Genomic DNA, 13,499 nt, shown 5'->3' on the forward strand with positions numbered 1-13,499 from the left:
CAGGCACCCCCACCCCATAGCAAAGGATGGCAGCAGCCGTCCCCAGCAGAATGCAGCCTGACACAGGCACACACACACAAAAACACTTTAGGAACAACTAAAACAACATGAAGAACAGCACAAGGTGTTGACCTGGCCTCCACATTCACTAGATCCCACACTGATCAAGTATCTGAGGGATGATCCGCAGAGGCCCCTCCACTCAAAGGCCCCCCACTAACAACATTCTGTTGCCAGACACCACAGGACACCCTCAGAAGACCCATGTCCATTCTCTGATGAACTGTTTTGGAGGCACAAGGGAGACCTACACAATATTCAGCAGACTGGCGTGTATAATCTTACTTTTCCTTATCCATTTACATTCTGTTTTTTATATTTTGTTGTGTTTGTGTTGGTTTTAAAGTTATATACACACTGTCCTGCCATGCATGCATGTTGTGCTGCAGAATACGTTCAGAGCTGAACCCCAGAAGAAAAAAAAAAAACGTTCCTAGTTTCATTCAGTCAAGCTGAGGTGTGTGGTGATGTGCTGATTTGATTGAGTAAGCAAGAAAAAAAAAAATGTATTCAACCTGACAGTAACTCCTGATAATCAAACACCGGTGTCGTTAAGTCAACTTGTCAGAGCTCGACAGCTTGACGAGCAACTTCAGAACACGTGCTGCGTGCGTTTACCTAGAGTGCGAGCACAGCGCGGAATGAATTGATAAGGCAGTTAAGTGTACGCGAGTATGTAAGCGATACCTGATGAATGTGTCCGATTCACCACGGCCCGGAAACGAGATATGACCCTCACTGGGCGTGTAGAATTACTGGAATCATACACAACACACACACACAAACACACAGACTTTGTCCTATCAGCTGATCTGTCCCACTTCAGCTTCATGTGACGAGCTCAAGAATGAAGCCACTCAGGTCTGATGCCGCCGCCGCTGCTCTCGCCCTGACCTCGTGAATACACTGTGAAAGTCACACTCGTCCACGAACGGGTGCGTCATTCCTTTGACTCAATGCGCGAGATCGCACCAAGCGACGTGGAGCCGCCCGCGAGCGCTTTAGAAAAATAAAAAGGTATGTGGTGGGCGATGAGAAGTCTGGTCAAGGTCTTGGGAAGAAGAGGAGTCAGCGAAAACAAAACCAGATGGGTGATAACGTGCCGGCGGAGAGGGAGTGAAAAGGAGAGACGAGCAACAAATGAATGACTTTTCTGCGCCGGTAATCGCCAAGGCAACAAACACATGACACAACAACTTTTTTTTTATTGGATAATGTCTGATTTTCTCATCTAATACCATCTTGATGACTTAAATCCTATTCACGTTTCATCGCCTCCTCCCTTCGCGTCAACATCAATCATTTTTTCTCTTTTCTGCAGCTCCCATTCCTTCTCTCTTTTCTTTTCAACATCCACCCCCCCCCCCTCCTCCTCCTCCCTCATTGCCCTAGAAAACGCAGTGACAAGCATCCTCATCCATTCTCCTCGCTTGTCGGCGCTTCCAGCTTCGGTGTTTGAGCGTCAACATCGCCTAATGAAAAGGCTTTTTGATGCCTGTTGAAACGAGGCAAACAGCAACAGTATGAAAGCAAATACGAAGCCGGGATGGTAAACATTACGCACGCACGTACGTAAGCTGCAAACCGAGAAATGGGAAAAAAATAAAATAATCCATCCATCCAAAGACGGCATTTATTTACAAGAACAGTTCACCTCATCTGTAGAATAATCAGCTGGGAGAAAGGCGCATGAATGCTCAACAAGTGCGCAAGAGAGACTGCACGCACGATATCCAACACACACACACACAAAAGAGATTTAGTCTCTATTCATCCTGCAGAACCAAATCCACCCATTTCCTCTTCTTCCTCGCATCACACTCGATGGAAGATGAGTCAGCGGCCGAGTGGACCTCAGGCAACGCATGAAACAGCGCGCACAATGGAAAGCATCAGCGACAACTCAGTCATTGAAGTCACAAAGGAAACCAATAACGCGCGTCCAAGTGAGACACATCTGAGAGTGTCACATAAACTCAACATGTCACTGCACATCTTCTTGTAGCAGACGGCTGGTCGCTAGTGGACGTTCCAGGCTCTAGTTGCCTCGGTAACCCACTTGTGTATCTCAACCTCAAACGTTTCCAAGTGAAACAAGCAGAATGTAACAGTACAGCTGGGATGTGGACGGAGGTAGCTTTTCTTGCTGCCATTGCTCTTTATTTTAAAGAAAACACCATCGACAATCGACAGCAGCAGCAGCAGCAGCGGCAACGCTTCATCCGGGTTCACCCGACGCTCCAAGCCCAAATTTGGTGGTAGCGACCAAAGTTGTGTTTCAACGCTATGACTTCGGGGGGCTCAGTTTGCGTCACATGGCGCTCCCGCTGGTCGTCGCCTCAAAACCGAGATCAGTTCACCTTGGTACCCACCTCACCAAGGTGGGAGGTCGCCACGTCACAGTTTTGTTCTGTCCTGGTTTCTAACTCCACCAGGGCTGTCTCTAAAGTGTTTTGTCTGCTCGATGTTGTTGACTTCCTGAATTGAGATTTTTTTTTTTTTAAGCAGGAGGAGAACATTTGAATTGTTGATCTGATATACGACTGGGAGGTGTTTTATTTTGAAATTCCTGGCACAGCTTTTACTATAAATAGACTAGGAGACTGTTTCTTTCAGAGGGGAAAGCGGTTTCAAGCAGTTCAAAAAACTTGATATTAAACAGTGAACAACTGTTGATTTTAAGGCTACGCTGGCACAGTGGAGTCTCTGAACCGGCTGTGGCCAATCTGATCTCATACCTTGCTTTGTTAGCTGAATGTTTACCTGCCAATCACCATGAGTGATGACTCTCGAGAGGTTTAACATCCCGATGGAGAGAAACCACGGTGTAACGATTTAGTGACCGATAAGCTTGAAAGCCAGCAGATATATTTCAGTAAAGTTTATAGAACTCTTGTCGGCCTGAATTAAAACAGAAACATCTTGGTTTACAGTAACCAGGATAAGTAAAAGGTCACAGCAAACAGCTGCATGTTTACTAAATGAGCCTGGTGACTTTTTGAGTTTGAGACTCTGAGCACGTTTGAGGCGTCTTACCCAGACATATATTCACACGGTTACATACTGACTTGTAACATCATCATTATCATCATGACTCATCTCCACTCTACAGCACCTGTTTTTCAGGTGGCAGTCCTGTCACACATTATTTCCTCGCAGCCAAACTCTGCAGTGGAGTTCCATGACGGCGCCAGATGTGGATACAAAGAGTTTTGTGAGGCCACTGCAGAGTTTCCAGCTGCTCGGTACTTTCAGAGCGTTGTGTCGTTGGACTCTCACTGCTGACGGTTGTCGGACTTTGCCGAACCCCGTCACATATCTCGGAAGCGCTTCTCTGCTTACTCCTCTAGTCGTCGGATTCGCCTGATTGGTTGAGGCGGAGGGTTGCGATGAGGTGCCGGCGCGCCAGTGGGAAAAGCACGCCTCGGCGTTCAAGCAAAGCGCGCACGTGCGATGTGACGAACACACGGGCCCGTACAACCTTCAGTCTCCCCTCGAAACCCAAACAGAGGAGAGATCTTTGTCATGTGCGGCGTGAGTTTCGGTGACTCCCTGAACAGACCACCCAAACAACGCCAGCCGGACTTCAGAGGAAGATACATCCTTGACTTTAACAAAAACAAACTGCCCGCCAAAAAAAGATCCTTGGCGGACGCGCGCTGTGAAAACCATCCAAAGAAATCTAAATAAATGTGCGAGGGTAACATTAAATAAACACAGAGAGATGGCTTTTGTTTACTCGAACTGAAGAGGAAATGGATTCAGGCCACTGCGCTGTCCTCATGTAAAGACGCAGCTTTTTCTGGCACCATCCCGTGGGGCCAGATCAGTTGTGTAAGGCTGTAATTAGGCTAATGAAGGAAAGTTGAGTTTGCAGCGAGGAGAAACTCAAGCTAATTTCCAGTTTAATATGGATTATGTAATCGTAAGATGCAGGGGTGCACCTCCCACCTCCCACCTCCCACCTGGTCCTGTTTTTCGTTTCCAAACAGCCGATTATACAACACTCGAATACAAAAGAGGAAAATCTGGGCGGCTAATTAGTTGATAAAATCTGATATTATGAAGTTGCTGTAACTAATTGCGTTGCTATTTGTCTGCCTTAATCTCAAAAAATGCTAAAGAGGATGCTGAAAATAACATAATAGCGTTCGAATTCCCCCCCATTAGTGACTGCGAAGAAATGCAAGCGTTTTTAAAAGGTCAGCCTCGGATTTAGCATCCACATGTTCGGCGCTGGTACTTTAGCCGCACATCTGTGTGAGTTTACGCTCTGCATACATATGAGCGGAGCCGCGTCTCGCCGTGCTGAGAGACTAACTCCACAGAGCAGGCTGGAGCTCAGTCTGCCGCCAGCACGAAGCACAAATGAGGTTAAAACACTCTGAGCAGATAAACAAGTGAACGCGCGCACACACACTGACACACACACACACACACACACACACACACACACACACACACACACATATTTATACACACTGTGCCCTGAGCCTCACCCTCTTTGGGGGTCATGTCCCGTCCACGTGGTGCGCGCTTTACATAACACTACTAGCGCCGTCAACTTAAGCTAGCGTCGGCTTGGATCACACACACCCTGGACAGGCCTGCTGGATGCAGGAATTTACTGTATGCGTTGTTTGTTGGCGAGCAGATGAAATTATATGGTTCATTTTAACATCTTTTTTTTATAGTTTTCACAACCATTTCCTGGTTATAACGACGCTTTCCAAGATCAAAACGGAGCGATATTGTAAAAAGATGTCAGTCAACACGAGAAACATGAGGAGATCTTTAGCAGACATGTTTTAAGACATAAAAATACGTGGTTTTATTTGATAAATGGTGTTTTATCCATAAAAAGGCTGGTAGAAAATGGTTGTTGTGCCTCATTAAAAATGCAGATTGCATGAATATTGAAATATAGTGGGTGCAAAGGAGTTATTAATATCAATAATTAATGTTGTCAAGTTTAAGTTGAGGACAGTAATGCTTCCCTCCTTCAGGTCATGAAGGTGTACACAGTCCTCTAGTACCAAACAACAAAGATTCTGACTGTAGAGGGACTTAAAACAAACCCTTAGTAACCCTTAAAGTGTTTAGTCTTAAGAGTAAAATTATGACCTAAATGGTCCACGATTAAATTTGACTGCTCCTACTCACACATACTACATTTAACTTTCAGTTTTGTCTGCTTTAAATTAGTTTATTTACATGCAAATTGGTTGCAGTTTATCTTTGCGTCTGTCTTCGCAATTACTTAATTACACGCAGGAAATGAATGGGAGTCAATTACAAATCACTTCTATTGTCTAAGTTGGAGAGGATTTGGTTACTAAAGGCAGTCGGCCGTGTGCTGTGTCGCTTCCCTTTACTCCTTTGTGGCCAACATGTGCAGCAACTTTTAAGAGAAGCGAGTTGTGCCAACAAGCAGCCGACTCGGCCAAGAGACCAATGGTACCAATTAAACCTGATTCTTTAGGACTCGTTTTTTTCTCTTTAGGACTAGAAATTACTGATGGAAGAAGGTAGGCGCGCTTTATTTTTCTTTATATGCAATTGTTAACAATTTGTAGATTTTTGCAAGACACTTCCATAAAATTAAAGATATAAAGTTTGATTATAACCTTATTACCCACTGAACTAAAGTCTAATTAATTCCTCACAAGTTTTCAATGGTCCAGTTTTCAAAAAGTACAGAAAAAAAATCCACAAAATAATAAAATCAGCTTGACAAAAGTTAAAACCTCAAGATACATGCCAACAGCTTGAGTCAGCTTTCCCCCACCCCACGCACTGTAGATACTGATCAAATCGGTCAGTTATGCATGAGTTTTGCACAATTAGGAAACGGTAAACAACTACAAACCGCCTCCCCTCTGTGGTCCGTCAACAACAACAACATGAGTGTCATTCAAAATTAGAGGACAACAAAACACAATTTATTACCGATTTCGATGAATGACGAGTATGAATTTTAGCGAGCGCGTCCAAATGTGGCTCTGTTACCATGCATCTAGGCTGCAGATACATTTATTTGCCTGCATTTTCCCATAAGAAACTTCATCCTTGTGGGTAAAGTCGTGTGTCCCACGGAAGGAATTTCAAGGGCTAAAGTTTATTTTGAGAGCGACATAAAGATCCCCCTCCAGATGGTAAAGAAATACAATAATTGGCTGGTGAGGGACAGCTGGGAGCGCAGATAATAAAATTTTCTCACATGGTTTTCCTGGAGGAGGCTGTGGGAGTGGTGGCTGATTTAATTTAAATTAACATTTTGTCCCCAAAACCATCTCCACATCGTAAACTAATGTTCCACTGTGCTCTGCCGAAGGTCACGCCACTGACAGACTCAGTCGCACACAAACACGCTCACATTTTCTGTACGCAACATTATCTGCAAAGGAGAAAAAAATGCACACGCCACATTTGTTGTTACATATGTTTTTCTAGAAAAGTGTGACTTGGTTTGAAACAAGTCACCGTGCTTTTCCTCGTTATCTAAATCGAGAGGTTATTTTTACACACTACATATTACATAACCGCTGCCCAATGGGATTGTTCCTGGCACACGTCCCACTACTGATGTTCAATTTTAGCCTTTGGCCCTCAGTGCCAGAAGAACGCACCCCTGAGACATATGCACAGTCTTTTCCTATACAAGCTGGTGCCTGTTGGAGGAAAAATCCCTGTAATTACAGCCAATTCGAACTCTTAAAACACACACACACACACACGGGATCCATGCAGACAAGATAATTAATCGTTTCAAAGCTATATTTTTGTGTGTAGTAGCAGAGCGATCGGTCGTACCAACGCTGTGTGCTCGCTGTTCGGTTTTTGTTTTTCTCAGATCGCCAAGGCAAAAGGAAAACAGCTCGAGACCAAAATCTATTTTTGAACGTGTCTGCATTTAAACGACAGACAGAAAGACAATGTGAGCGGGGAGGAGGACGTGGGGCTTAAAGACAAGAGAGGTTTTCATGAAAAAAAAAATGTGGAACAATAGTATGTGTAGTGAACAGGAGGGAGGGAAGGAATTTCAAAAATCTGTCAGCCTAGATGTCAGATTGGGACAAACACTGCGAAGAATGAACCGGGACAAGTAGTCAAACAGAAAAACAAAGATACAAGGACAGCAATGAAGGGGGGAAAAAAGAAAAGAATAATGCAAGCAAGACAGAAAAGACAAACTATAACAGACTACAAGAGAAAAAAGTTTACAGAGTCCTGTAGTCTTGGGGCTTGGCCCTGCAGAGGCCCGCCGGCCCACCGCGGCAGAAACACAAAAGGATCATTTATTGGACGAGGAAAGAGGGGGAGGCCGAATGGAGGGATGAAAGGAGGGGGAACACTGTACAGAGGCATTTGAGAGCTGTGTGAGTGAAACACTGGCCCCATCTCAACATTCACAGCCAATGTGTAACATTCTCCCCCACGCTGCCCTGCTGACGTTCTCAGCAGCCAGAGCCCATATGGTCCCACTGTGGTAACCTGCTGGCATTTCTATTTAAAATACACCCCGATCGCCCGCCGCTTCCTCCAACACGGCCTCAGATTCCCAATAAAACCAACACGTATGCGACGTATGGATGCGGACTGATGGTCCGTTTCCATCTGAGGAATCCATGAAAACCAACTGTCGAGCTCGGCCGTGCAGAACTCACCGCAAGATCCCATGATGAATTTTTGCTAATGCTTTAAATTCTTCATTAAATCCAACTGCGGAGCCGAGCTATGAAAAGTTCACCACAAAAACCCAAGAGGTTTAAGTCTAAGACAACCTACGGTACAAATCATGTGGAAGCTTGCAGGGCTACATAAACAACAAGGCTTGGCAGAGTGCGTACATCACAAGAGCCCCACTGTGGAAGGTTAAGCAAGACTACCGAGTGTTTTACTGATGCATATAAATCCACATCTCCATTTAAATGCTGCTCTATCTGCTTAAACTGCAGGCGTCGATCCCTTAACGGGCCAATTTAGTGCAGACAGTGGTTCAAAGGGAATGTTATTCTATGAGGAAACGTCTCACAGTGAGTTAGTTAAGGCATTGTTTAGCTGTGGTGACCTCCGGCGGCTAGAAAATTGCCCCACGCAGTAGGAAAAAAAATGTAAATGAAATGAAAATTCATCATTTGGCCTTATTGACCTGCCTTCTTGACAAAAAAAGGTTGATAGACTGATTCAACTGCAGCAGGAACCCAACACAATATTATTAAAAGCATGCCATTATAGGAACAAATGCTGATCATAAAACATCTTTTAAATCTGTAACAGACTAGAGCTTTCAGCAGCGATTAAGTAATGTACAAATCATTGCAAACTTTTATAGCCAAATGTACAAACCTGGCAACCCCACTTGCATACGTTCCCTCATAAGTTACAGAGCTCTGGAAACTAATATAAAAAATATGTTTTACGATAAAACCTGAAACGTGAAGATTTTTCTCCTGTCACAGTGGAGAATTTGCAATTGACAGGTCAACGGGAAACGGGGTCAAAGTTCAACTTTATTGAACTTGGGAGCACAACGCTTCAATGGCAAGTCTGAATGGCTTCCTTTGCTAAGAGTAGCACACCAGTGAGATGTCTGTGACAGCCCTCCTCTTCAAAAAAAAACAATGGCTCAATCGGAGCAGAATGATTCAAACGGTTGTCATAAACGTAAAATTAACGGCTCTTTATTCTGCACCCAAACACCGAAAGGGAAAGCTGAAATGAGTCAGTGTTGCAGGACTGAGAGTCCTTACACAACATTCAAGAAGCTCCAAGAGGATCAATAGCCATTTCCAGAATATCGATATTCATTGATATTCCAATAGACCATCTGGCCTTTAACACCTTACCTAATCACATCAGGTAAAAACAGTGCATACACCAAGGCACAGACAAGGACATCAATCGCCGAATTGTCTGAGCAGTGGATCTGTATTTTATACTGGGGATTAATGCAGACAGTCACACAAATCAGAAGGGTGTCTATTTTAATCTGGCGCCAAGTGAAGTTTGATTACAAGCATAGATGGAAAGGGGGACTGAGCTCCATTGGATTATCTTGAAAGCATATTCTTTTCCCGCTAAACCACGTGACAGAATGCATGTACTGTAGGATGAGACAGTGAGACGGAGAAAAAGGTGACAGAGACATCAAAGTCTGCTTGTGTGAAGAGAAAACAAAACCCCTGATGCTGAATACAAACACATGCTTTACGAAAGGGAAAAGAAAACTCATACCTGTTCCCTCCTTGTTTCCATTTTGATGCGTCCGCAACTCCTCTGATTTGTAGAAGTCAATGCTGGCATACGTGTTGAGGCTTGAGCTGTTGCTGCTGCCGACTGCCGCACCCACTCCCCCGACACCCGAACCTGCATTTAGTACAGAAAAGAGGCGAGATGGGCCCTGGCTTCCTGACGGCCCGTCCAGGCCCAGATGAGGAGTCTCTTTGCTGGCCAAGTCCAAGTCTATGTAGTTAAGGCCTTGCTCTGCGGACGAAGTCTGAGTGTTTGTGGGAAGCGACTGCTGCCCGGGGATGGGGAATTGGGTAGGGGAATCAGTCACAGCACCATTCCCCCAGAGCATGTTTTCAAAGCCCAGCCGGCGGGCCACAGCCTGGGTGTGTTCTGGAAAGAGGGAGGCAGTTGAAGAGGAAGTAGAGGTAGAGGTGGGGAGGGAAGGTGAAGCAAGAAAAGTTTCTGAGCAGTGCCGTCTGCGTCCTTGGGGATCAGCCCGAATAACTTTTGCCCCCTGGTCTGGATTGGGTCCTGATTTTGTTAGAGGGAAGTCCAGACCCCTTGACAGGCCAGGAACAGAGGGATCAGTCCTGGTGGGAGATGGGACTTTGGGGGAGACACTGGATGACGAACGAGGGACGGTGTTGCTATTCAAGCTGAAGGCCATCTCTGTGTAGTCTCCACAGGATGTAGGGGACTCCGTCACTGAGGGAACACTTTCTCTGCTTTTCCTTAGTGGGGCCTCAGCTGCTTCAGCCCCCTCATCACGAGGGCCAGTAGTACCATGATTACATGCTTTAGGGGCATGAGCAAGAGTTGGAGGTGTGGGAGGTGTGTTGAAAGAGGGGAAAACTAGTGGGGTAAGGGAGAGGGGAGAGGGGGATGGAGAAGGGCCCAGGTCCATGTTGACATACTCCGAGGCAGCCGGGGGAGTGATGGGGGCAGAGGGGCTCCGGGAGAGAGGTATAAAGTTCCCCACGCAAGAAGACGGCCTGTGTTGAGAATGCTGGTTGCTTGAGCCATGAGGCAGTGATAAGCCATGCCTAAGACCCCTGCCACGCCCTCCTACAAGCCCATTCTGGTAGTACTTCTCCCCTTTGAATTCAATGCTTACGTACTCCCCAGGGCTCTTAGGTTCTGGGGGCAAGGGGTTTTCACGGACCCTTGGAAGGGTGTTCGCTTTGGATACGTCAACAAACAGGCTCACTGGTCTGTTTCTAGTATGGCTACCCTGCTTGGACAACCCACCAGAGCCTCGCCTCTGCTGGAGTTTACTCCCATCTTTGGACTGAGTTCCCCCAGTCATGTTGCTCAACACTTGAGTAGTCCGGTCCTCGCTCTCCCCAAGGCTCTCACTGCTGGCTGAGCTAGAGGAGTATGAGGAAGATGAGAGTGAAAGGTGACGGCCAGCCACTGCATTGCCTGCTGGTGGCTGCTCCTGACGCAACCCACTGGTTCTACCTCCACCCATTCCCCTACTGCAACTTCCATTGGGCCTTCTGCCTCGTCCAGGACCATCGTCAAAATGTCCAGCAGAAGGGTTATGTTTGTACGACCGGGGAAGGGAATAGTAAGAATACACCATCTTGGGGGCTTGTTGTTGCGAGCTGGTCTCTAAGTGGCAGGTAGGCTCAGGAGGTGGGGGACTACCATTTACAGAACGTGTGCTAATTGGAGACATGTTCATATAGTCGCTGCCTGCCCTGCTGTCTGCACTGCCACTACCAACCCAAGCCCCTCCAGAGAGACCTCCACGCTGGTCAGGGGAGCAGCTGCTATTGGGGGACATTATCATATATCCATCAGAAGCTGGTGGTCGGATCTGCTGTGGAGGAGACACACTGTTGTTAGGGGTCATGGCCATGTAATCATCAGCAGGTTTTGAGTCTGAGTCAGGGACAGAGACAGCCAAGGATTGGGATAGGGATGGCGGAGGTTGAGTGACTCCTGGCAGCATGGACATGTACCCATTGTCCACACCTAAATCAACACCACCACCTGCTCCTCCGCCCCCTTCAATTTTGAATTCCCCTGCCACATCCAAGTATCCTCCTCCTCCTCCTCCTGCTGACCCAGTACCCATGCAAGATTCCCGCTGTGTGGAGGAGCAGGAGGACGTAAAGGACTCTCGGCTGGTGCTCCTTGACATGATTGCATAATCAGCCGAATCTTCATCTGCTGGCTCCTCAGCTCTGCGCTGACGAGGGGCCAGCCTTTCCAGGGCCATAGGAGGTAAGGAGGCCCGCTTGCTCAGCAGCCTACGTTCAGCTTCACATTCACGGCTGGAGGAGCGGCGTAGCACTCTCTTGTTTTGGGGTTGTGAGCCACAGGCTGGTGTTCCTGGTGCAGGCAATGAGCTAGATGTCAAGCCACATTGATTACTGTTTCCTCCACCACTACGTTGGCCCATGAGGATATAGTTGGCTCCATCCTCACTAAGGGACTGGCTGCCGACACTACTAACAGAGCTTCCGGGCAGACATGGGGAGGGGAGGAGCGTGTGATCCCCCGGACTAGAACCATACTCGTCTGAGGAGCCGTAGTCACTCGGTGAACCTGAGACAGAGGCATGATGAGAGGGGACACGACTGTAAGCACCAGACCCTGGACCAGCACCAGCAGGAGATGTTACACCTCCAAACTCCGAGCCATGCCCTGAGCTAGATGAGAGACTTGGGGCAGGTGAGGGCGCTGGTGTAGAAACAGAGCGCATCAACCCAAGGGGAGTTTTAGCAGCTGTGGTAGGGGCTGAACGGGCGGACTTTGATCTGAGGATTGGGGTGGTGGAGCAGGAGCCAATGGTGGAAGGGCTGGAGTTCACACCATGGAGTGGCGTGGACCCCGTTATCCCGTCCTCACCTTTCCCCCCATCACTGGCAGTGCGTGACCTCGGGAAGCTATGCCGAGGTGTGGGAGAAGCACTGGCACTGCCGACTGCTGTCCCATTGTTAGCTCCTCCGGGAGGCTCCGTTCGAGGCCGGCGAATAAAGCCCACCTGACTAGGAGGAGGGTTTGGGTGGTGGCGGCGTGAGGGAACACTGATTGGGTTAGAAGCAGTAGCACCTCCTCCAGGGCCAGAGCTTGACTGAGACTTGCTGCGTTGGCGGAACTCCTCACTCAGTGCCTTCATTGCCTCGAGCAAAGTTTCATGCATATTTTGGGCCACCACCGAATCATCCACCTAGGAAATGAGACAGACGTCTGTTATCTTAAATCTAAATTTTGTCTGCCTCTAGTTGTTCATTTTCAAACAGTAAATCACAGAAATTTTCAATTTTGTTTTGACTGTCTTTTTTATATGTATAATATCCTTCGGGAATTAATTTAACTGGATTTGCGAAACCTCACATACTTTGACGTTTCTTTCATTCTATAGATTACAGGTACTTAACATGTATGTGATTGGGGGTTAAAGACTGTCTCAATAGCAGAGACTTTAGATTACAGACTCACCTGCATCCAGAACTCGCCCGGGCCTGTCACAGCAGAGCGTCCCACCTCAACGAAAAAGAAGTTTTCGGAATGGCCACAGCGTCTCACATTCATCAGCTGCAGCACCACAGCGGCAGCATCAGAGTTGAGTTTCACAAAGTTTACTGTCTTGTCCGTCAGGCAAAGGCGGTAGATGCCAACCAAGTTCTTGGCCTGACCCAAGCCTTTGGGCCACACTTTCACCTGCCACACCTCTTTGAATGCAGGTCCAGGATTAGGCACTCCATAGTCCCCCGCAGCCCCATTTTCAGTGGGATTCTTACCTTCAGGAAGAGGACAGAAACAGAGGATTAAAATGTTGGTGGAGTGAAAAATATGAGGTTATGACTCAACAGAATAAAACAGAAAGGTCATTAAAGCGTTGTACAGTAGTATTTATGAAGAACACTGCCAAATACAGCTGCTGCTACACAGCACTGACATGACCTTCATGCAGGAAATACCAGGTCAAACCACCACTATTTACCCTTTAGTGGAGGGCAAGGTGCCGTTATTATGCAAGCTGTGCTGATACGGAGCTTTTCACTGATTTTTAAACCAGATCCGAGTTCAAACGCAGCATGCACAAGCTTGTGAGACTGGCTCGCTGTACCTGCAGGCTCCATAACTGGGGTCTCATTTGTCAAGCGCAAGCGCGCACAGCCTAGTCCTGTCACACACAAATGCACAAACACCACCAGCGTGGAAAAATTAAACTGTTGACAAGTAAAGTG

The 13,499-nt window shown here is 47.0% G+C and overlaps 1 protein-coding gene across 1 annotated transcript in view; it reads right to left on the bottom strand.

The window, feature by feature from the left end:
- The window catches only part of LOC311488684 (insulin receptor substrate 1-B), a 45,386-nt gene that overhangs the window by 21,583 nt on the left and 10,304 nt on the right, over nucleotides 1-13,499 (bottom strand). The window contains exons 2-3 of the mRNA XM_084545521.1: nucleotides 12,748-13,049; nucleotides 9,298-12,475 (exon numbers count right to left, since the gene is read on the bottom strand). Coding sequence (XP_084401647.1) covers nucleotides 9,298-12,475; nucleotides 12,748-13,049 — 3,480 coding nt within the window. The remainder of the gene's footprint in view (nucleotides 1-9,297; nucleotides 12,476-12,747; nucleotides 13,050-13,499) is intronic.

This window comes from Chelon labrosus (assembly GCF_963514085.1).
Source record: "Chelon labrosus genome assembly, chromosome: 1".
Classification (NCBI taxonomy): domain Eukaryota; kingdom Metazoa; phylum Chordata; class Actinopteri; order Mugiliformes; family Mugilidae; genus Chelon; species Chelon labrosus.